The sequence below is a fragment of the Manacus vitellinus genome, unplaced genomic scaffold, assembly GCF_001715985.3.
Source record: "Manacus vitellinus isolate BGI_N305 unplaced genomic scaffold, ASM171598v3 scaffold_3_pilon, whole genome shotgun sequence".
NCBI classification, from domain to species: domain Eukaryota; kingdom Metazoa; phylum Chordata; class Aves; order Passeriformes; family Pipridae; genus Manacus; species Manacus vitellinus.
In genome coordinates this window covers 45,224,786-45,249,600 of record NW_021940535.1, presented here as the reverse complement: position 1 = coordinate 45,249,600, position 24,815 = coordinate 45,224,786, and the positions used below count along the sequence as shown (strand labels likewise).

The following is a 24,815-nucleotide window of genomic DNA, read 5'->3' as shown; positions in this document are numbered from 1 at the left end:
TGATGGGGGAAATTTTCAGTTTCTCATTCTACTGCTGTTCTGTGGATAAAAAGGCCTACCTTGGAGGGCAGCCAGTCCAGTATTGTGCGTAAACAATAGATTTTACTGACAAATATTTGGGGGAACGTCTTTTATAATCCTTTGTATTGTTCATCCCTTGACCAACACACGTGGCTGATGTCCTTTGATATATGAACAGCTATGGGATTTTTTATAGGTAGATGATAGAGAAAGGTCCATCTGAGCAACAATGAAACTATCAATAAGGATATTAATTTTGAAGGAGCTATTTCTCTGTAGTCTAATTTAGGTCCATGAAAGTAGCTGTGTTCCCATCTGTAACAAAGTACTCTCTTCAAATGTGGTTTTTCCAAATAAAATTATTATTCAAAGCAATGCAGTGTTACATTTTGGGTCCTCAATATATCAAAGTGACTTTTCTCGCTATGAGGAAATATGCTGGATCATTCTGAATTTTCCTAATTGTTCAAGATTTTAAGGGCTGTTTTCAAGGACACACATCTCTCTAATAACTTATATGCTATGTGCTTTGTAATAACCTTTCCAATAAAGTGAAAATCAACCCACTGCTCCCTTAGTCACAGATCTTATTAAAAAAACCCCAAATCTTCAGCAAGCTGGATCAATAAAACAGAATGTCTTCCCTTTTCACTCAAATAGGAGAGCTTTTTGTGCTTTAAATGGAAGGAAAGTATAGCCTTCCTTTTGTTCAAACAGTAGATATTACTGCACTGTTTACAAAGACAAAATCCTGCGTCCAGTTTTCAATATAGATAATCCTTGAATAAATATATTTTTGCCTGTTTGTCAATCACAGAAATGCCAGCGACAAGCTGGGAGGTGTCCCAGAGCAAGCAGCCTTTCTTTAATTAAATGCCGTGCTCCCCAAATCCTGGATGCAGAGTGGGTGGGGGTGAGACCCCATAGAAGCCCCTCCCAGCTCCCATGTTCCTGACAGCTTGGGACCACCAGTGAGGTGTGCAGGGAAATGTGCCCCCACATCAGAACCACAGCAAAGCCTCCACATGCTGAATCTGTCTACGCCCCCTCCCTGGGATCAACAGAAATATGGATGATAAAAATTATGAGGAAGGGGTTTGGAGGCAAACCGGTGGGGGTGCAGAGGGCTGCAGCCTTCCTCAGGTCAGCATGTGGTTCCTTGCCCATTGCTGAGACATGGTGTGACACCTGGAGTCCCTTTGGTGGTGTTTCTAGCATTGGTTTGCACATAGAGTTACTCAGAGCTGAAGGCTGACATGCTTCTGCCCTCAAACCCCTTCGAAACTGAGATGTGGAGAAATTCGCACAAGGCTTCAAAACATCTCAGGGAACTGTGTCCAGCTGAAGTGTTTCCTTGGGACCTTTGGAAACCTTGCCCATTAAAAAGCACTACTGATGAATTTCAAAGCTTATTTTGTTAAGGTTTTTTATAAAATACTTTTTTTTTTTTTTTGGTCATTATTAAGAGCTTTAAGTCTTATCCACTTGGTGTGTTGTTAACCTCCTGTACCACAATTTCTATTACCAATATTTCAAGCTATGCTTCACACAACATAAATTGTTATTCAGGGTGGTCTGTGCTCAGCAGAACACCTGTGGTGTTCCTATTTATATGACCATTTAGCTATTATTGGTTTGGAAACTGGAACTAGTGCATTAGTTTTTGATCTGTATTTTAACAGTGGGTGGTTTATATATGTTTTTTGGAACATACCTTGTGGTGAAAGATTGAAATTGAACTCTCAGTCACACAGAAAGGGGTTAAGAGAGAAAATTACAAACTATGGGCACAAATCATCTCTAATTGAAGATCTAGCTGTGTTAATTGATTTTCATTTGCATTAATATGCAGCCTTTGAAGTAGCTTTTCTTAAGAGTTACCTTGTCAGGCTCAGCCTTCTGTTAACAATGGCTCTGGTCGACAGGCTAACACTAAAATAGATCTAAGAATGCCAATTTCTAACACTGACTTCTAGTCTTGCATTTTTATATGCTACATTTAAATACAGCTTAATGTACTCAACTCATAAAATGTTACTTCAGACTCCCACTGCTAACTCCTGAAACGGTGCCTTAAGGCTACATTACCTTGCCGTACTCTGAACATATTCTCAAGAAAAATTCCTTCCTATTCTCTAGCTTGTGGGTTCAAATAATCCACAAACCTTAGCCATGGGACATGGATAGACTGCTCATGCTGTAAGGCAAAGTTTGGAGGTCCATTGTTACTGTTTGTTTTGTTTTGTAGGTGAGGTATAATTTAGATGTTCAAGGTCTTATTTGACTTCCGGGCTTAATGTCACTTTTTTGTGTGGTATGAGGAAGTGGATGACCATTAACCTGGTGGCAAGAAAATACACAGTCTTTTAAAGGTGACCTTTTGAGAAGCGGTAGTAAGAGAACAATTTTAAGGCCGGAGCTTACAAAATAAACACTGAATCCTGGCTTTTATCTGCTGTATAAAGACAGTGTTTGGGAGGATAGTTCCCTTCAAATCCTGCAATACACAAAGCACATTCCTCAGCCCGCATGCTGTCAGGGGACTTTTGAAAGAGGACAAATGTCACTTTTCATGCATTTACAAATAAGTTTACACACTGCTAGTGTGTAAGATGCAAGTTTGCTGCACAGAAGGCTGGCCTCTCTCCAAAGTAAATACACCAGCTAGACATCCAGTGAATGTGAATGTGCTCTGCCCTGACCATAGCATGAGGTTGCCAGTCCCCTCGCTAAGGTCTGTCAAGGAAGAAGGTTTGGGTAAGAGCAGTGCAATGCAGAACTCTGGGACACCAGACAAGAACTAATTTTTAGATTAATCCTTAGTGCTAAATACTTGCACCAAGATCCTCAAAATTATTTGCGCACATGGTAGTGGAGTTGACGTGGTGACATGGGACCTGGAAATTCCTGTTTGTGCCATGGGTCTGCTGTGCTATGGAGGGCTGTAGTGGCCTTTGTGTGCTCCCAGCACTTCTGCAATTTCCCTACCAAACCACAGGCAATGGCAATCACTAAACCTTTCTGTGCAGCTATGCAGAGGAGAACCACTTGCTGTTTTGGGTTGCTTGACAGTGGGAGAGGGAATTTCTCCAGTTTTCTGCATGGAAGAAGAAGGGACCCAGGTGCTGGTGATGAGATGAATAAACCCAATGAGCATAGAAGAGCACAGAACAGGAAGGTTTATACAGAATGGAGATGTGTGCTGTCAAATTCAGGGCATGGTGGGCCTGGAGGATGAGCCATGGTGGAAGGAGACCAACCTGAAGCTCAGACAGTGTTCCCCTGAGTCAGAGCACAAAGCATATGGAAGGGAAAATGGTTTCTCTACTCTGTGACAGACTCTGAATTTCATCTACAAGCAGTCAAGAGGGGTGATGGAATTAGAAGAAGCGCTAAGATCTTTGATATTTTGTCCAGTCTTTCATATTTCTTCTGATTTAGGAATAAGAAGTGGAGATATTTGGAAATTATTATTTTATATACGCAATCATTTGACTGTGTGAACTGTCACCTGCAAATCTGGCATACACATACACACTGTGTGCTGTGGGAAGGCAGCATGGCTGTGCAGCAGGGAGGAGAGGCTCAGAGATGGGCAGGCTTTGTGTATCTGGAGACTATGTCACTGAAGGGTACACAGAGAACCAGTGTCCCTGAGACCCCAGGATGTGCTGCACGTGCCACCCCTGAAGCTGGCAGAAATCTGTGCACAAATCAGTCCTGAAAGTTTTGGAGGATCAGAGAAAGAATGTAGTGCTGCTGCTTCCTAGTGTTTGGTTATTGTGTTTAGATTGTTTAGATCTTCAAAGAGGATCTGAGCTCTAGAGACGTCTGTTTTCCCCCCTAGATGCGTGTGCTTGTGTGTGTGGTATGCCTGTGCATATGAAAATTTTCCTTCAAACATTTGTCTGCTCCCAAATAGCAACTGCAGAGACTTCATCAGCAACAGCAGCATTAACCTTGCACTGACCTTCTAATAAGCAAGGTATGAACTGCTCCTGCGTCCATCCTTAGATGAAAGGGGGTTTAATTTGGCCCATTGAATGGGTTTGTTGTCACAAAAAGCCTAAACTCCCCTAGGGCTGTAATGTCTCTGTTGACATAAAGATTTTAATATAGGTTATGATTAGCATCAAGAAAATGTTAAACGACATAAATTTACCCCCAGATAATAATTTTCAAAATTATTTTTCCTATGTTATTGCTGCTTTTTCACAAATGTATACATTACAGAGGAAAATGGAGGTCAAAGGTGTTAGCGTAATTAATGAAATATGGGTCTAAAGAATGTGGTTTAATACTAAATTCTGTGGTACTGAGAGGCTGAACTCACTTCAGCTGCACTGTGAGACTCACAGCAGTTGTGAGTGTAAATCTGACGCTCTCTTAGGGTTGTTTAGGGATTCACAGAGCCCAAAATTTAATTTTACACATATAAATGCATAGGTTTTAAAGCCAGAAGAAACTACCAAGATCTAGTCTGACCTCCTTTATAATGCAGCCGCAGAATTTCACCTTGGAATTCCCCGCCTGAGCCAAATAACATGACTATTCATGCCAGAAGGGTTTGTGCTTTAATTCAGTGAGAGAACAGGTATGATACCAGCCTGTATCAACAAAACCACAGAACACAAATAATGCATATCAAGCATCAAATTCTCTCGAACTCGTGGTGATAGTAATAAAAATTGCTAAATGTCTTTGAATAACAAATAAATCTGATTAAACTACTCTGTGATTATAGCTATCCTGTGAGCAAGAAAGAACATAAATTGTTAGATATGTGATTTATAGAATATTATTAGATTTTCTCAGTAACTCTCTATGTTCTTGGGTCTTTGATATTCTGATAGCAATGTCCTTTGCAAATAATGCAAAATGATGTATATTTTAGCAGCTACTGGCTAGATTCTCAAGAGGAAGCATTCTCTAATAGCCCAGTGCTCCTGAGGGACTTTTACAAGTAATAAAATCCAAAGTATACAAGCCAGATTTTTAGTCAAATCTCACTTATACAAACATGAATTTCAGCTTCAGAGATCTCTTTTTTTCTCATCGCAAGACAAGCCCAGATGATGTGCAACCAGATTCCTCCATCCTGCAGACATTTGAAGAGTCAGCTACCTACGTGGTAGGGCAAATATTTGGTGTCTGAAGTGTGGCACAGAAGCCAACTATTGATCTCTTCAGTGGGGCAGGAGTGGGAAACCTTACAGGGGAGGATACTAATGGTAAAAAATTATCATAGATGGCATTTAATGTGGTAAACTGAAATTTCGGGTAAAGCATAATGCAGATGGCATATCCCCTCTTCTCAGCCTCTTTTTAACTGGCCCTTACTGGTGAGAGTAAACATTTGCTGTTAGAAGCAGGGAATAATAATAAGGCTTTTGGTTTAAGACAAATCCAAGCTCATTTGAATTACAGTGCAAATAAATAATAAAAATTGCAGTAATTTGTACAATTATGAAATAATAATATTAATGATGAGAGCTGTGAGATTTTTTTTTTATCTTGCAAAATCTTTGTGCAGATTCTTTTTTTCTTCACAGCTTTAATACTGTTCAGATGTGCGGCAACAAGGAAAGGATTCACTGAAAGTTCTTAGCAGATGTGCTTGGAGAAAACCCAGCTCCTGAGACTGTGCATTATTGTCACCATCCCCATCAATAGCAAATGTATTAGTGCTTGCAAAGCTCATATATAATTCACTAGCTAATGTAATTCAAAACCACAGAGAATGCAGTATTTCTGTTCTTGAACTTAAATTTGTTTAGTTTTTTGAGTCCATATGATTCTGAATTTGGAAAACCCAGCTGCACTTAAATCCAGTGCAGGACATCCACTGAATACAGTTTGGGTTTCCTGTTATCTCCTCATGAATAAATGAAAACATTACAGCAGAAGTAGCTCTTTATCCTTCATTTAAACATAACAGTTGTGATGATTACACTTAGCAGAGGGTGAATTTTGTGGTTGTGGTAGTATTTCCATTTGTTGGTTTGCTCCTACATTTTTATGCCAAAATGGCAGGCATTGCTAAGCCAGCAGACTAATTTAGCTTCAGTAGGTCATCTAGTTAAAGCAAAGAGCAGAATTTATGCATTTGCATTAAACAAAAGATTTATACTTTTTTAAAAGATTATGTTTATATTGGCCTTTAGTAATTGGGCCAAATTCTTGGCTGATATGATTTAACTGAATTCTTAGGCGTGATATTTCAGCAGAAAATTTGATCATAGCATTTACATTTTTATAGCTATAGTTTGATATATTTTACATGTAGATCATGTGAACATCTATGGCTACTGCACTTAATATGTATATAATTATGAGCATAAGTATGCATGCATGTATAGATATATACTAATAGTGCAATAAGTAAGCATCCAGGAGCACACACTTTTATTTCGGTTTATGATAGCCATCATTTACCATTAGCTAACATCCTAAGTTGACAATGGTGAACGTATCTACATTTTATGTGCCACCATGGAATAATTATGAAATATTTATTGTATGGAAATTATTTACATAAATATGTGTTGTATTTACAGGACAGAACAGAAACTTGCAGAGGGGGCTGTGACATGAGAGTTCTGCAATGACATTTGAAATAATAGGAATATTCCTAGCAGCTTTTAGGACACTTTATCCAATTGGGTACAAACGAGCTACGTTCATCTGTGTGATGGTTGGTTTGCAAGTTTTGGGGTAAATGATCCAAGAACAGCAGAGTTGGACGTATTTTATTTGCACAGTGAAATTCTATTGGCAAAAAAAGCTGCAAAGACAGTTTATATTTTTGTCACACTGTAATAAGCGACTAACGACCCACAGAGAATTTGGGAAAATGTCCTATTTACATTCCGTCCTGTTTATATGGTCTGTTTTTGCATACAAAGGAGGTTTTTGTTTCCACAGGGCTTGTCAGCACCTGCTAGATATTCCCCACCAGTCTCCACAGTCCTCTTTGGCATCAAACTTCATTTCCACGTGTAAAGACTTTTGCATTATGTGTCACGTACCTGGCGATTTTGTCTGTGCAGGACATGGTGATGAGCTGCTCTCCCAGCAACACCCCGTCCCACGTCTGAGCTGCGTTGTGACACCGGACAGGTATGGTTCCTTCCCCAGACTCGATCTTCGTTCGGAGGTGCCCACGGTATTTTCTCACTATGTGCTTGCTGCTGTTCACTGGGCAAAATAAACACAGGAGTGACAGTAACTAAATATTTTTTAGAGAGAACCTGAGAGACTGTGTTCATGCCATAGTTTGCATTTGCAGAACCACCCGTGGAGGTCCTTTAAATTGGATGCAAAATTAGATGAGATTACAGCCCATGAAAGCAGCACAGTGCAGAAAAGAAGGTGCTCCCTAGCATAGTTGTCTTTTCACATCAATTAAAACTTACACACAGCACACGCAGAGCTCACATTCCCCTTCTATTTCCCTTATATGTTTAAAAAGAACAGAGAAGCTTTGTTTTTTAAAGAATCAGTACAATTTCTTGGTTTAGGAGTGGTCTGTGATGGGGTAATATTTGGAAAAGCTTGGTTCAATGAGTGTCATCAAAGACTCAGCTGCATGATGCTGACCAGCCCAATACTCCACTGCGATAATCAGTGACATTTCCTGAATAATTTCAGAACTGAGGTTTTGATTTTTTATCACAAAATTTCTTTGAAAATTCTGAAAAGCTAAAGGTTTATACTCTGGATCAAAAGCAAATCAAAAGTTGCTAGTTATTCACTGCTCGCTGAAATACTTTCTGCAGTCTACCTGAAATGATGTACCCTCCTGCCTTGTGTCATACCTTTTATCACTTCAGTGATATTATATATTTGAGTGCAAGGCAGCTACCTCTGGGATGTCACAGGGCAGCTTATGCACTTGTCCTGCTCTGCAAGGAACTGAGTCCTGCAGATATGCAGTAAGTACAGAAGATAATGACATTTCAAAAGCACTTCACCTTCATTTTTATGAAAAGAGAAAAACTGAAGTTCATGATAAAAATCACTCTTACCCTCCTTACACTGCTACTTTACCCCTGGCTATTTGGATTTTAAGAGAACAGCAAGGAACAGTGAAGAAATTCAATGGGTCTGCTCACCACCTTAGCCTCAGAGGATTTCATTGGAGGACAACTTCTCCCTGAAGCAGACCTTTCAGTTTCCCTCTAGCCCAAAGGACAATAATGCAAGACAGTACATGATGGCCTTTTCTGTGTGCTTGAGGAAAAGGAGATCTGCTTCTACGGACCTGAGGCTTTTGCCCATATTTCCAGCCGTTCAGTGTATTTTTCCATGCCTTCCCCCGCAGCTGCACCAGAAGGTTTCTGCATGTGAAGGTGATGCTCCTCAGCTAAAGGTGATGCTCCTCAGTGACCCATGGGGCTACCTGCATTCCTGGCACTGAGTAACACCAGTGTGTTAGAGGGGGCTGATGGAACCTCTGGCCACGAGCAGGTGTCTCTGTGCATGACCCCCAGCCACCCACTCCTTCCCTCTGTCATCTTTGTGCTGTCTTTGCTTTGTATGGCTATTGTCTGCGCTGTGAGCTCTGATGGAAGCAATGGATTGACTTTGGCTGCTGCCAATGGATGGTTTGCAAAAAGGGAATGGAAAAATAAATTGCTTCAGCCTGTTGGGATTAACAGAGGCAGCAAACATATGTAGAACAGCAGAGTCAGCTGTGACCTGCCAGCAGACGGGCAGCAGGGTACCCACCAGTTGATCATTGCCTCTTCACTTCCTTCCTGATTTTTTTAAATTTAAGATGGGGATGTGCGTGCCAGTAGGGGGCTGGACCAGATATCAAATAGATTGGTTGGCCATGGCCCAAACTGCTTTCCACCTAAACTCAGGCTCCATCATTTCCAAAATATTTGCAGATACTGTTTGTGCTGCTATGGGATCTGAGTTTGAGGAAGAGTTGTTGTTGCACTGCCATCTCCATCAGCAGCCATGTCCCAGTAAGGGATGTGGAGGGGCCTTGTGCCCAGCTGTCAGAGAGTACCTTACAAACTGAGACGTTGCAGTAACCACAAGACTTGAAGTATTGTGGATTTTCAAACTTCAGTTATGAGGTAAACTGGGAAGAACCAATGGGCAAATAAAAAAATCAGTAAGCAAAAATGCCAAAGTCTCACAAATGTCTTAGATCCCTCTACTCTCAAAATTCCTGGTTGTGCCAACACTGTCAGGAAACCACTTTCATGGCTGTGTGTGTTGATCCTTTCTATATCCCTCTTGTCTGGGGTGCTTACTGCAGTATCATTCAGAGGATGCTCTTTGGACAGAATTAGCTATCTGGGAACTGGTCCATATTTTTCTTGAGACTCTGTGGGGAAACATTTTTTAAAAACTTGAAACAGTGGTGAGCAGCATTTTTTATTATTAAACTACAGAGTCTTCGAAAAGATAGCATGAAAATTGGGCAACAAAAGTAGAGAGTAATCACTTCTGCTTAGCAAACACATCTGGCTGAGCAAGAGTGAGAAATGTATAACACAACCACTTTGCCTTTGTCTGCACATCCTGCGAACCGATGGCAGGGCAGAGCTAGATCTCTGCCAGGGAAGCAGTGAAGAGTGACTCAAGAGGCTATTGCTGTTTTGTCTGGTAGAAAGTTCGACTTTAAGCAAATCAGTTCTCTTTTCCTAAGCTTTCCCACAGGTATAATGAAGATAATGATGCTTCCTTCTTATGCAAATTCATTTAAAGGTACTGCTCAACAACTATTTATGAAAAACAGATGCTATTCTTTCAGTAAAGATATACCACAGGAGTCTGCCTGCTGGAAATCTCCCAGGATAAAATGAATTTTTAGTGTTTTTTTCTCCATTTTTTTTAAAGAAAAATATTTTCTCTTGTTACACTTTTCTGTCTCCATTTCCCATCTCTCAACATTCTTCTTACTTCCTCACTCCTGCTCTGACCCTCCCCTGTAGCTGCCTTGATGTCCTAGATTGCTCTCTTTTTTGGGCAGTTCACCATGTTGATACACACACATTTCACATACATGAAAAAGGATATGTAACTGTTAGGGAATTCTACTCATTGCAGTATAATATGAGCAGCCCATCATTTACATAACTTTGATTTCACTATATAAATGTTACCTAAGTGAGGGGCAAAGCATCCCACAATATGCTGACAGAGATGAGGAACCAGTTCAGGAGAAGAAATAGCAGCAGCCCTGCAAAAAACTTTTGAGCACTTGGAGAATTTAAAGCCAAAGATTTCTGGGGAGAGGAATCTGAAAGACTTCTGTGAGTTTGATGGGGGGGTTTGCTTATTTAATTTTTCATTTGTCTATCTGTTCTTCTCAGTTTCTCTCAGGACCAAAGGAAGTATAAAAGCCAAAGTACTCCATGTATGGTGGTTCTTACAGCATTCTGGGCCTGGCCTGCAAGTACCAAAAACTGAACAATAAAGTTTTTAAAAGCATCAAGGAAGTGTGTGCAAGTGCACTGATCATCTCAGTTTCCGAATTATCATATTAACTCAGCCATGTGTCAAACTTTGCTCCCTGTCATGCACACTCTACCCAGGGTGCATCCGAGCAGAGGGCGTTGGCTGATAGGATTCAGGCAGCTGTGGCCGGTGTCCACTCACCCCAGCATACACTTCCACAGTTCTGATAAGGGGTTTTAGCTGCTCAGCTGCTATTAAATTCAACAAATAGGGTGTGATTAAAACCTCGTGCAGTACCGCCTGTCTCAGACTGCTCACATCTCTGAGATAGTTGGCATGCATGCTCCAAAAGATTATCTGTGGCATTTATATAAAACACTAATAACCCAAAGCTCTGAACACTTTCAGATTGCGAATGATTAAATAAATCCAGATCCACAGTTGGAACACACTGAGTTCTTTTTTAGCGTGTTGTTACGTAGCACAGGAAGATATAAATATTGAACAAAGGAAAAGATGAGGCTCTGTGAGTTTTGCACTGAAACTGCAGACAGAGTCCAGCACATAAGCTGCATGACAGCAGTAAAATATGCAGTCCACTTTCTGGCACAGCCTGCTATGGATAATTTTAAAGCAGTCTCAGAAATGTATTTATTTATGCATTTTAAAGTCACAGACTACAGCCTACTGCTGTTCTGCTGTTCAGTACGATCAAAGCATCAGTGACTATAAGCACTTCTGATCTTTGCTGTGCTGGTTCTCCAACTGCTTAATCTGAGCTAATTGCAGTGGAGAAGGTGTCTGTGGATGCCACTTCAACCAGAACAAAATGTCAATTCAAGCCGGAATTGGAAAGGACAAATTTAAAAATCATTTGGAGTGGATTTACGATGTGTGCTACACTCAGAGGTGAAAATTACTCCTGAGAGTTCCTAAGATAAAAAGGTGCTGGATTATTAATTATTGGATTAGAAATGTACACAGGTGCCTTGTATTTAAAATCAGTGAAACCCACTGATTTCAAGGCTCACCCCTTATTTTTGTATTTTCTCCAGGACCAGTTATGGTTTACATGGTAATGAAAAAAGCCACTCCATATTTATTATTTAGTTAAAGAGTGAAGAGGAAATGGAAGGTGATTAAACAGAATCACACTCTGTCTGAAATTTTGCATGACTGCCTCAGATGTTCATTTTCTGTTTCCCCGCTTCAATGGAGGCTGCTCTCTTCTCAGGAAGGAAGAAATAAAACAGCCTATCTTGCATTTTTTTTTCCGTGGTTGACCCTCCATTCCTCAGCATGGTTTATAAAGCATCCTTAGAGCAGTTTGAGATAGAGGGGTGGAAAGAAGAATGCAAACATCTGACTGCCTTTGTATTTTGGTGGTTATTAGAGATGCGCTTTCCTCAACCAGGTGCTGAATAAAAGTACAATATTACTGTTTCTGGAGGTGTTGAAGTGAGAATCATGGCACAGCAAACACTTTGGATGTGTCTCCTCTGCTGGCAGGGCTGGCTGGTCAGATAAATCACTACTGTGCTGTGCTTAGTGACCAGCACAGAGCCAGCCTAAAATGCCATGGGCCAGGTTTGGAAGCAAGAAACTTTAGGGGTATTCTGAAAGAAGCCTGAATTTAAGGAAAAAAGAATAGTCAATCTCACAACATGCAAAGCTGAATTGTGGCTTCTGAGGGTAGGATTCATCACACTGAGGGCTGGACAGGGAAAAGCAGTGGCCTTGTCTGAGGGTCTGCAGAGCTGCCTCTGTGGTGAGTGCAGGGATGTGTCCTTCCCAGGAGGGAACACAAGCACCTGTCTTGCACAGGTTAAATGGGTTAAAACTATGTTGAGATGAATCCCTTAAAGTCTAGATGAGACTTTTAAATATAAGCCATGAGGTCTATTGCATCTGAATGCAGTCCCAGGAGGGATTTGCCTGCTCCCAGAGTCATGTGCTGCCTACCATGTTATAGCAGAGTTCAGTTCAGATTGACATGTTGGACCTTATCATTAGGCCCTATATACAAATATAAATGCTGAATATATACTTCATCTGAGAATGTTACAAAACCTGGGACACCTGTAATTTTTTGAACTGAAATTAACAATTGAAATTGAACTTCTTTACCTTTTCTCACCTTCCTGCATCTTTCCTTGCTGAAATACTGTCTTTTGACAGCAGTCCTTACCTTGATAAAATCTGCCATCTGATTAATGATGTTACCTTCGGCATATTATTCTTTCTCTTTATCTTCAATCTATTCTTAATCTTCAAATAACAGTTTTCACTCTTTCTACTTCTTCCATAATTTTTCATCTGCCAATAGTTTCAAGTGATGTACTGACAAGGTGTAAAAGCAAAAGCAATTTTTCCATTCATAGGTTATCAATATGTGGTATTTAATCCAGAAGAACCAATGAAGGGAAAAATTTGAGGTTTGAATCCAAAAGAACATAAAGGAAATGACTGCATTATTTGTCCTCATCTGTTTTAAGTACCTATTAATTAAATTATGATTTTTGGATTGAACTGTGGTGTTAGAGACAGTAACTGTAGGAAGGTGTAAGAATGCAATTCCAACATGTTAAAGTATGTCAGTGGTGTTTTTTATGAAAACTTTCCATTTTGGTCCATCAAAATACTTCCATATATGATCACTGAGGGGCAAAATTTCATCTGTTCAGATGACACAGCAATTTACAGTGAATTTTTATTATTTTTGTAGACTAATATGAAATTGTTGAAAGCTCATCCTAGGGAGAAGTGCCAAAATACCTTTATTGGGTTAACTGCTAGAGCAGAGAATGACACTTTAACACATGAAACCCATTTTACCACTGGACTAACTTCTAAGTAAACCCTGGACTCCTAGCAAGATTTAATCACTTCAGGGGACAAAAAAAAAGATCTAAGAAATAGCTCAAAACATGTACCCTACAAATAGGTTTTCTATAATGTCTGTCTTTGAGGAATCCTGGGATTCAAATGTGAGTAACTAGTTAAAATTCACATTAAAAGCACGTGTTGGCAGCAAAGTCATGCACAGCTTCTTATAAGAGTTATAAATAACTGTTCCAGGTAAGGAGGAATGAGCATACTGGGTCAGGCATCAGGGAGAACCTTCGTGCCACCCACAAATCCAGGCTGTGGACTCCAGCCTGCTCTGGAGTAGAAAAGCATTAATATGTTGAAGCCAAAAGTAGAAGATTTATCAGTGGAATTAAGATTCTGTGCATGTGGCAATCAAGGAAAGTGCAACTCAAACACTTCAAGATGATTATTTTTAATTACTAATTGCTCCTCTCATCTAAAATCAGATATGCCATGCCACTGCTTTGGTAGTGCAGCTGCTCCCACAGAGGAAAGTCTGGAGATCTGGCAAAGGGCTGCACAGGTGCTGTGAACTCTGTAATGGAGAAGACTTCTGCCTCTGAAGCTTTCACAAGCCCTGTCACCAGTCACAGAGGCACATTAGCTGGTCTCCAGCAATGACCAGCTCATCTTTGACAGAGTAGAGAGATGCTGCTGGTTCCCAGGTCAGCAGCTAATCAAAGCCAGGGCAGTGGCTGGAGGCTCCATGTGGAGAGAGACATCCTGCATCAGTTGGAGGCCACAGGGGACCAGTTGTTCACCTGTGTCCTAAGCTATGCATTGCTGTATTTTTTTTTTTGTTAATGAAAAATGTTTTCTCTTAAAGTTAGGCTTTATCTTTTAAAAATACTTTGTGTGAAAAATGTATCAAGATCACTGGAGTTGCCCATTTGGTGACAATTCTCTCCCCTGCCATGTTTTAATCAAAAAGTTTACACAAACATAAAGAGAATGTGTTATTCATCATAACCCTCTTTCTTTTATCAACAAAACATGCTGTTATTCATGTGGCTTTGGGATTTTGTTGTTGTTGTGAAATTGAAATCTTCAAGAGTGATTTAAGAAAAAAGTTGTGAAAGAAGTCAATGAAATATGAAACCAGAAAATGAACACCATGAGACAGAAACAACTTCAATCTGTCAATAATTTTCAGCCACCATATGGTTGGTATGAGTCTAGAGAGGCTGTGGTTCCTGATGCATCTAGTTGCATCTGATGATATATTCTAGTTCAGCTTCTGGAGGAGCTGTAGAGTCCTATGGTGTCTGGCTGAAGAAATTAAACCTAGTTCATCAGGAAATGGTCCCTGTTGGGTTTAAAAATCTATAGATTATAGTTACTAAATTATTCTGAATAATGTTATAATAGTGCTTAGAATATATAGTACTTTCCATTTCAATATTCTACTCTGAGCATTAATTACCCATTCTCAGAGCTGTGATAGCTGGATACCTTTTATTCCCATTTTAAAAGGATGGAAACAGAAATTACCAGGATGAGGTGAGTTGCTCAAGGCTGACTAGAGAAGGCAGCTATCAGAGTCCTAGTTAGAATTAAATTGTTTGATGCTTTTATGCAGATGTCTTCAGATTTTTTTCCTAAGAATCTGAGAAATTCCCCAGGAGTCTAGGGACTTCCAGAAGTCTCACAGAGATCTTAACTGGACCTGGAGTTGCCTGAAAACCTTTAAAAAACTCAGCTCATGAATTTTACCTGTGATTCCAACTCAGTGGAAGGGTAAATTAGACTAAATTAGATCCGAGTGGGTGTAGTTTTTGCCTACAGAGATTTTTCTGCACTCTGGTTTGATATTTTCCACACAAAATATGTGCCTTCAGTAGGTGCATATCTGTAGCAGGCTATGGGATGTTGGGGGTGGAAAGGAGAAAGCCATATCCAGGAGCATGTTGTCTCTTTGTCCCTGCTGCAGAGGACCTTGGAGAACCTCAGACACGACTATTCCTTGTCCTGGACAAGTTCAGGGACAAAGAGCTTTTCTTAGTGAAATATTCTACTATTATTCTGAAAACTTCTCAGGCATGGTCTTTTGCTGATTAATGTAGCCTTTTTATCACATCTGCACATTGCATCCAAATGCAGTGTTTTACAAAGCTGCAAAACCCATAACAAAGCAGAATCAATAAATACAGTGCAATGCCCTTTGGCGATTCAAGCATTCTGTTAAAATTAGGATCTGATTATAGCTGTGGAAACCTGTTTTTCTGAATCCTAGCAAACACATTTTGCTTTACATGAAAGCTTTTCTAAGATGTGGCCAGTGCTGGCTCTGAGCAATCCATACTTTTCAGCATATTCTTTCTCTTTTCCTGCACTGACATATACTTCTAAAAATCTTATTTTCTACTTTAAAACTCCCCATGAAACAACAAAACCCAAATAAAGCAAAAGCATCCAAGAATATCACAAGCAGAAGGAATTGGGACATTTTGAATGCATTGTCAAAGGCAAAGGGTTTTCTCATGATGTGTCAATTCTGACAAAGTTTTATAACAGAGACTGAAGAAAGGGAGCTGTCTAGCTCAGCTGATAGGGAATTCACTGATCCACGACTTGGGAGACACAGGTTCAAGTTTTTATTTGATTCTAAGTGGCCTTGAACGAAAAAGCTCACCCTAAACTAGGCACGAGAGGAAATGAAATAGGGTTTTTCTACCCCTTGTTACTGTGCTGATGACCAGGAGACATGAAAGATGAGATCCCAATTTCACACAATTATTTTTAAAAAAAAATTTGCCTGACAGGTTTTGATTTCTTTCCAGCCAGTCAGTATTTTGAGACCTGAAAATTGTCCATGAAGTGGTTATTTACTAGTCAGTTTTAGCAAAACTCCACTAAAAACCTAACTACCCAACCTAGTGGAGATGAATAATGGAATATAAAGCAAGAGCAACTTTCACAGGTTGATTAATTGGCACTGAAAGCTTCAGGACTTCTAACGTAGCAAAATGAGAGCCTCTTTCTGAGGTGTATTCCAGGCTCTAGCCTGGAATACCAACAAATAAAACTGTAAGTGCTTTCATAGCTCTCCTAAGCCTGGAGACTGCTGGTCTCTCTGTCAGGTTTAGGGGCTGGAGCTGACCCTAGTGACTGGCAAAAGGTTTATCAGGGTAGGCCATGTAGGGCCTCGGACCTCTCCTCTGGATTATCCAAACTGATGAGTTTTCCAGACCTTCTGGCACTGCTACTCTGAGCAATGGGTACATCTGTGCACTGAGATGCAACAGCTGCTGCTTCTGCAGCTTTCCCCTCAGGGGGCATCAGAAGGGCTGCAGGGTTCACAGCCAAGAGCTTGGCCCAGTCACCATCTCTATTCATTCTAGTACCCCTGGCATGAATCTTTCCACCCTTTTCCATTCTCTATCTTCTCTGCAGCCCTCGATGAGCAGAGAGTGAGTAGGAGATGCTGGGGGAGGAAAAGCTTCTTGCAGTGCCGGAGATGGTTCAAACCAGTGCCTGCAGGTCCTGTGTGGGTGTTGTACATTGGAAGAAGCAGAGGGGCTCCACTCATTTTGAAGAGTCCCCACACAGGCTTTATGTTGCTGTCTCTCGCCCACTTCCTTATCATAGCTGGACATCACAGACCCACCTTCCCTCAAACTTTTCCATCGTTGTTGTGGCCCTCCTGTTCCAGAGTCCCACTGATCCTTCTCAACCACACTTCCTTCTCCTGAGATCCCTTTGCCCACCTTCCCCAGAAGAAGGCGGCTCCCCCGCAGTCCCAGTGTGGACTTATTTTAGATGCTGGGAAGAAATCTTTGAGCTTGGCTACATGCAGTACCACCTCCACACCTGGGAAGCCCTGAGCTAAATCCAACCATTGCTCAGACCCGCAGTGCTTGGGGGACAGAGGACCACTACATCCAGACTGGGCTCTGCTGTCCTCTTTGCCCATCCTCGCAGGAGCTCACTTCACCTCTGCTCCCAGCCACGATGTGGTGATGTGTGTAAGTGGTGAAATGAATTCACCAGAGACTACTGTCCTGTGACCATTCTTTCCCTACCAAGTTAACTTGAGTGAAAGCAGTCACACTGAAAGAGCATTTCAGCAGCCTGGGAGGATTGAGTTAGAAAACAGAGCAATTACATATAAAACCAATGCCTGCTAACAGTCCTGAAAAGGGACACAGTCTCTTGACAGACCAGCTTGTAGTTAACTGTAGAATATAGTTTCATTCCCTTGTATTTACTTAGGAAAATTGAGGCTGTGTCAGCAGCACAAGCAGGAAGGGGCCATTGCTAACACAGATCTTGGTCTTAAAGGAGTCTGACAAAGGGTTTATACCTGAACCCAAACCTTTTGTATACATCCCAGTCCAGCCTTGATGAAGTGAAAGGACAATTTCCTTCCACTTTCTTTAAAACCAATTCCCTAGCCCCTGAAGTAATCCAACAGCCTCGTGCTGTATCTGCAATTTCTGCAGCATCCTTTACATGACAAAGCGATCTGGGCTGACCGCAATAATTCATCCAGCACTAGGATTATTTCTCCCGAGGCAGTATTCAGCACTACAGCCTACAGTGTTGCATGCATTTTTTTTTTCTTTCGTGTTACTTCTGGGCATGGCTCTCTGTGATAATTTTGTTCTGAGATTCCCCAAGGTATTGTTCTGCTCAGTCATATGAAAAATAGGAAAATAATGCACCTTCATCCCGGTTCCACAGACGGGCCATTCATCAGCATAAAATCAACTTTACAGCCTGGGAGGAAGGTGCTCCATGCAGTGAATAGCTACGAATTTCCAAGATGGTTTCCCAAGCTGCAGCAGGCCAACAGCTGTGACAGAGAGATGTGATACCCAGGAGCATTCGTACAATGGAAAAAAAATAATAGTGTCCAAGTCCAAGGGATGACCTATGGTTACCCTTGATTTTTGCAACAGGGAAGTATATCAATCTGTTAGAACCTGATTTTTTTTGTAGTTACATATATCTAATTTCTTTTCAGCTCCCTAAGTTAACTAGATGGTTCTTCTTGAAATGCTTTTCCCCTTTACTATCTACTCATGAGAACATAATTTGTCCATTTAAACAAAATATGGGACTGACAAAAGGAAGGCAAAGATTTCTTTCCCTTGCAAATCCAGAGATTTTCAACAAACCCAATGGTTTTGGGAGTAATACTAGCTCAGTTGCTGCCATAAATATCCTCATTGTATTTCCATCCTGATAGCTGCCTACAGGACCCGGAATTCTGGGCTCTGGGGTTGACAGTCTCCTGACAGTTGTGGGAGATCGTTTGTGTCCATCTCTTGGAGATGGACAGGCTGCTTAGATGGCCTCAGTTTGAATCTGGCCCTGTCCATCCAGTCTGCTCAGGCTATCTGATCTGAGGATCATACAGTGATGCAATTCCGGGTCAGCCCCATCTGAACACAGAGTGCTGACTTACTGGTGTGAGCAGGGCAACCCTTCAAGGCAGCCCTGGATCTGGGGGTTAACAGAGAGCATGTTTTCTGAGAATGGAATAGAAAATCCAGTAGCCGAGTCGCAAGCAGGGAAAGCACAGGTTTGCACAGTGAAAGCACACTTGAAATAGAGAGCACAAACTTGTTTTCCTGGGTACTCTTCAGCTTCCCAACTCTCTGAAAACCGCAGTGCACATCTCATCACATCACCTACTAAGGCAATGATCTGGCTCACGTGGTTGCAAGTGGATCCTGCTTAGATGAGAGCTCTGTCAAATGTGTGTGCATGAGAGCTTCAGCACAGCTGTAGGTTAATAGACAAGCAGGAGGAAGACCCCATGTGGAGCAGATGCAATGGTGTGTTTCAGACCTAAAGGGAGTGTGGGATAAAACAGGAGCTGGGCTATCAAGGAGTCAATGGTACAAGGCAATACAGCATGTTAGCAAGAGATAGAAAAGCAGCCCAGGGGAGAAGAACTGAGACAAGCCCTGGGGCAGACTCTGTTTGTCTCTTTGGCAATTCATGTAGTGAAAAAGAGAGAGTGCATCTCTAGAAAAAAGATGGACAATGAGGTAAAATCCTGCCAGAGAAGGAGGAGTGGGGAAGCAGAGGGTTTTTTAGCTCAGTTTTTCAAGCAATTCATTTTGCTTTTCAAGAGGCTTAAAAAAAGCCAGTGAGTCAAGAACCACTAAATTAGCTAGGAAGGTGCTTTAGCAAATCAAGGCCTTGATTATTCTGTGGCTTGACCTAGATTCAGGAGAAAGTGTAAAATATGCAACAAATACTACAGGGCTAGCTGCCCCCAGGGCTCCACCTCATGAGCTGGAGCATGTATGCTTTAATGGGAAACATCAGCCCCCTTAGAACCTTCAGGAAACCCGTGTTAACTTGGTGCCATGATACTGTCCTTGGAAGAAGTCAGAAATCCAGGAACACCTGGCTCAGATGTACACAAAGGGAGAAGGTACCAGAAAGGGAGATGTGCCAGGCTTTCTGTCCTGCAGCACTTAACTGAAGCAGGGGCAGAAGCTGAGTGTGTGAGAACACTGTGAACATGCTGCCTTTTTGCCATATAGCTGTGCTACGACCTTGAGGTTGACCTTGGAAAATGCTGAAAAAATTCTTGGGAAGGAGACTGACTGGAGAGAATGAGCCAGAACAAACCTGTAAAAACTCTCACAACTGTCTGAAACTCCTCTGGCATTTCCCAGCCTCCTATTCCCGCAACACCACTGACCCTGACTGGTCTCCTCTCCTGCTCTCACCAGCCAGCTCCTGCCCCTCTCCTCTCAACCTCCTCCCCTACTCTTTCAAATTGTGTATTCTTTCAAAGCTTTGACTTCACTTGGTTCCCCCTGTAACTTTTTCCAACCTCCTGACTTGCAGGCACCAAAAAAGAGATATAAAACCCCTCCATGCTCATAGCAGCCCTGGTCCAATTGGATTTTGCCTCTCTTTTAGAGCTGCCTCAGGAGGTATTAACAAACGAGTCATCTTACTGACAGATCCAAGAAGGCCATCTCTGCAAACCAAAGCGAGATTTAACCTCTTTGTTCCTAATCTCCTATCTTCCTGCATGAACCTGGCATGGTGTGGGCTCCCTGGACCTCTCTTCTGCCTTGCAGCTGTTCACATGAACCATGGGAAGGGCAGACTTTACACATGCCACTAACTTTGTACCCTCCTCTATCTGGTAAGAAGTAAACTGGGTTTCAAATGCGTGCTAGCTTACCTCTCCCTTACCAGAACAAAGCTCATAAGAAGGAAATGTGAGGCCTCCCTGAGGGTGCTGGAAAGACACGGTGGATAATAGGAAATTTTTGGAAGGAGATTTGAGAAGTGGATTTTACTCACTTCTTATATTGATAAAGGCTTATCATATTCCTTCTCAAAACCAGAAACCACATGGCGAGACACTGTTTTTAAATGTTAATGCATCTTTAGAGAATAATCAGTAACGTTTGATGGCTGTGCTAGCTCTAGGAGAAGCTTCTTTGTTGTTTAAGAAATGAAACAGCATTCATCTGGAGTTTCTTGTCATTACTGGATGAAAGAAAGGTTATTTCTTTAGAAAAAAAAAAAAAGAAAAGATCTGAATGATAAACATTATAAAATACTTATCTTCCCAGATGTCTCTGGGATAATGTGAACTAAAACGAAATGCTTATCTCACTGAAGGACAGCTTTTGGCAGGATGGCTTTCTACACAGTGGTAAATTATTTTAAGAGCACTGGACAAAGGTAGAGGGATCTGTTTAAAAGAGTGAATTACGAACCTGATGTAACACTACTGAATCACCGTGTAACCTTGGCTAAGCCACACAGCCCTTTCTGCCTCAGCTTCTGCATCAGGACAATAGTTGGTGTAATAACCAACAAAAAAAGTATTTTTGTGATTATCTACAAGTTTAGTGCTTACTGTGTGTGTCAAGTATGGGGTGAGTATGTATTTTTAAACACAGCTTCTTGTATATATTGTTATCTAAAGATGCATTCCCTCATTAGCTGGGAGATTTATGTGCTCTTTGAAACAATCCATGAGTCAAGCAGGGTTCACCTGCAGGGCTGGGTTCTGCTGCCTATCAATGGCCAACACTGGCTGTCAGCTGCCCAAAGCACCTGCTTTGCCATGCATGGACGAGCAGAATCGAGCCTGGACAGCCTTTGACGAAGGCTGTTTAAAGGTTCTTGAGAATGGACCACATTTTAAAAATAAGTACAGATTTTGGTGCTTCCACTTGTGATGTCAAGAAAAGAGCATCCTAGGAAACCTGCCTTCTGGAAAACACGAGGGCCTTTAACCAAACAAAAAGCTTTTTTAGATATCTCTTGATACACCCATAAAGTGGGAAGCCAAAAATCACTATTGGTTTTTGATATTCATAATCACTCCCTTTTTTATTTTTAATTTTGTTTTTAAGATGTTGCTATGTCTTCTCATTTTGTTACCTCATCAGGAATTTGTCAATGTGCTTTTTGCCTTTTAGGCATTTAGTTGCTTTTCTTCATTTTATAAACCCTGCTGATAGAATGTAGAAATCATGTTAGGCAAGGAAATGCATTTCCTTCCTGAATAGGCGAGTTCTGCTTTCTTGCCCCATGTTTCACATATGAAAAAAAGATTCCAGTCTGGGCAGAATAATACGTAATCCTTAATAAATAACTTATACAAATATGAATTCAGAAAGGAGTGAAACCACCATCTGATGGATTTGCCTGTGAGGAGGTGAGGTCGTTGTGTGACCTTGGATGATTAATTTTACATTCCCATGCCTGTGCTTCCTCCTCCATCTATTCTTCTGTCTAATTTTACATTCCCATGCCTGTGCTTCCTCCTCCATCTTTACTTCTCTCTTGCCTGCTTCACATTCAAGGTAGTCAGGGCAAGGACTATTTCTCATGTGTTCATTTGGCATCCAGCACTGTGGGTTTTGCAGCACTGTAAAATGCATGTATGAGAAGCAATACCTAAGGGCAGAGATAAGAGCGTACCTTTCACCTTGTGTATTTGATCATGGGGTGACAGATGTGTGATAAAAAAGCCACAGATCCCTGGAGTCCCCAGTCCCTTGTTGAGGGCATTCCCTGTGGCTAGGCAGGGGCAAAGCTGGTGCAGTGAGAATGCAACAAGGACATGCCTCTGCTATGGCAGGGCAATGACAGGGACATGCGTGTGTGGGGGAGTGATGAGGTGAGAGTGCCGGGTCATGTGGTGGAGATGGGATGTGTCTTCATGGACAACAAGCCCTGCAGGTCTGTTGGTGGCACACACTGGCTCAAGACCTGTTTTATTTGCCTCATTTGCAGGATCACCTCTAGAGGTGAAATTCCCTGAAAAAAAGTGTTTTTGCTTAAATGCCATAGGTATGGGTCTAGGGACTCCAAAGCTGACCTGGTGGACTCCAACTAGCCCATCTGCCATGCAGTGACTGTGCAGTTGATTTGACAGGCAAGATGGCCTGGGAAGGATCCTTTCCATAAGGGTTTTTACATTATTCGCTGCAAGTGCAGGTAGTATTTGGAGAGAGTCTGACCATCAATCAACACTACAGATGTGCTGTATCACATCATATCATATCACAACACATCTTATCATATCATACCATCTCATTACTCTACTCCAGCAGCTGCAGCCTGGACAGCACTGGTTTATTGTAGATGCAGCCCTTCAAACCACACATACTGTGTGAACCCTGAGAAGAGTCTATGCATCTCCAGCTAGAGTCTCGATCCTCTAGCCTAGCCTATGGCCATGGCTTCAAGGATTTCTTTCATCACAGGAAGGCATTTATTTACTGTTAGGGTTGCACCTCCTAGCAGGAAATGCAGGCTATTGGGGATGTATTCCCTAGCAAAACCACTGAGCCTCAGGAGTGCAGAGCAGTCTCCCACTGCCTTGCCCAGCTCTGATTTTCCCTGCACACCCTGGCTGCCCCAGCAGATGGGGTGTGTTCTACAGACACTCACACCCCCTCCCCACAACTCGTAGTAGTGTTTTTGCTCTCCAGCAAAACGCTTTCTGCCAACAAACAAAGAAAGAAAGACTGATCTTAAAAAAAAAAAAAAAAAAAAAAGGCAAAGCCCACACCAAAAGCAGAGGGAAGATGCTTTTTCCTTACAGTCGGTTGTGATTTCGTAGGGGGAGTTGAGGCGTGCATCTCCGCAGGGTGAAGTGCTCACGTACAGATGGAACAGGATGTTCTCCCGCAGCCTGTAGCCTCCTTCTTTTAATCGCACGAAGATTGATCGCTCCCAGTCTTCTCGCCGTTTGCTATGATCACAAAAGAGGTTCCAGGTCATTTGTTACATGCCAAATCAGAAACATTTCTGTGCTCTCTCTCTCCTTTTCTCCCTCTGCTTGTTTGTTTGTTTTTATTAGCACCTGGCATCATATATTTTGCCTAGTGACAACAAGAGGAAAACGATAAGCTTCTCCAAGTAAAGGAATGTGTAAAGGGGGTCAAAACTGCCAAAGTGCTTTTGGCTAGCTTACCTAGAAAACATTTGAATGATAAAACATGGATTTTTGAAGGGTAACTCTCCTTCCTCACATGTGTGGGATGCATAAACATATTGATTTTAAAGTGGTTCTGGTGCATAAAAAGAGAAAAAGTTCTCTTAGGCTCTCATGTGAACACATCAGCTCTGCTCATCACAGTGCTGAGGCACATGTTTAGATACCATTAACATCAGTCACCACAGCCAAGATATGTGTTTATATGTTCCACCAAAAAGGGCCCCTGATGAAGCACCCAGATTTTATGACCACTGCCAGCCCTCCCTGCTCCCCAGGTGTTGCTCTTTTCCCCCATTCTGCCAGAGCCACCTACAAGTGCTCCACCTAGGCCAGCTGTGTCCCCTTGGTCTCTCTGCATTTTTGGAAATCAAAAACCATCCGGAGAAGCGAGGACAAAACTTGAGTGAGCTTTTCTCAGCTGAGTTGAAAGAGATACTTATTAAGCTGAAGCTTTTATCTTCGCAGTGGTTCAGCAGCTAGATGGGGACGCAGTGCACATATTCCATCAGCAACAGCTGCCCGGGAGGCCAAACCCTCCCAGTCCTGCCGTTTGCAGCAATAGCAGAGCATTAAGGCTTTGCCACTGTGCAGGTCCTCCGATGGGTTACATTTGGGAGATATGGGTGATTTCTCTGACAGGCAGCTGCCTCTAATATGTACATTTGGGTGATGGTCATGATTGCAATTCTGAAGGTGAAAATGTGATTAGTGAAATTATGATGAGACTCCTTTCTGTCTGATGGCCTGGTCCTTCCCTCAGAAATGCAAGGGTCTTTTGGTAGGAATATCTCTGAACAGAACAGCACCTGCAGGTAATGGTATCCTTGGGATGTTCTTAATAAGCGGGAATCCTACCCGTTTAATTCACTATAGGACAGCCCATTAACCAAGGCGATTTCTGCTGGTGTCTCTGCCTCCTGTTAGTGCAAATGGGTGCTTTCTACTCAGCCTTTGAGCAAGTCCTTGGCTTTAATCCAAGCTGCCTCTGCCTGTTTTCTCCCAGTGCAGCCTCTGTGCTATTGAAGCTGTTTGGCTGTCGCTCTTCCATGGTTTGGGTGTT

General features: G+C 41.8%; 1 protein-coding gene across 1 annotated transcript in view; it reads right to left on the bottom strand.

Moving 5' to 3' along the window:
• The window catches only part of ADARB2 (adenosine deaminase RNA specific B2 (inactive)), a 114,227-nt gene that overhangs the window by 12,767 nt on the left and 76,645 nt on the right, over nt 1–24,815 (bottom strand). The window contains exons 6-7 of the mRNA XM_029961904.1: nt 23,358–23,509; nt 7,050–7,218 (exon numbers count right to left, since the gene is read on the bottom strand). Of these exons, the coding sequence (XP_029817764.1) occupies nt 7,050–7,218; nt 23,358–23,509 (321 nt within the window). The remainder of the gene's footprint in view (nt 1–7,049; nt 7,219–23,357; nt 23,510–24,815) is intronic.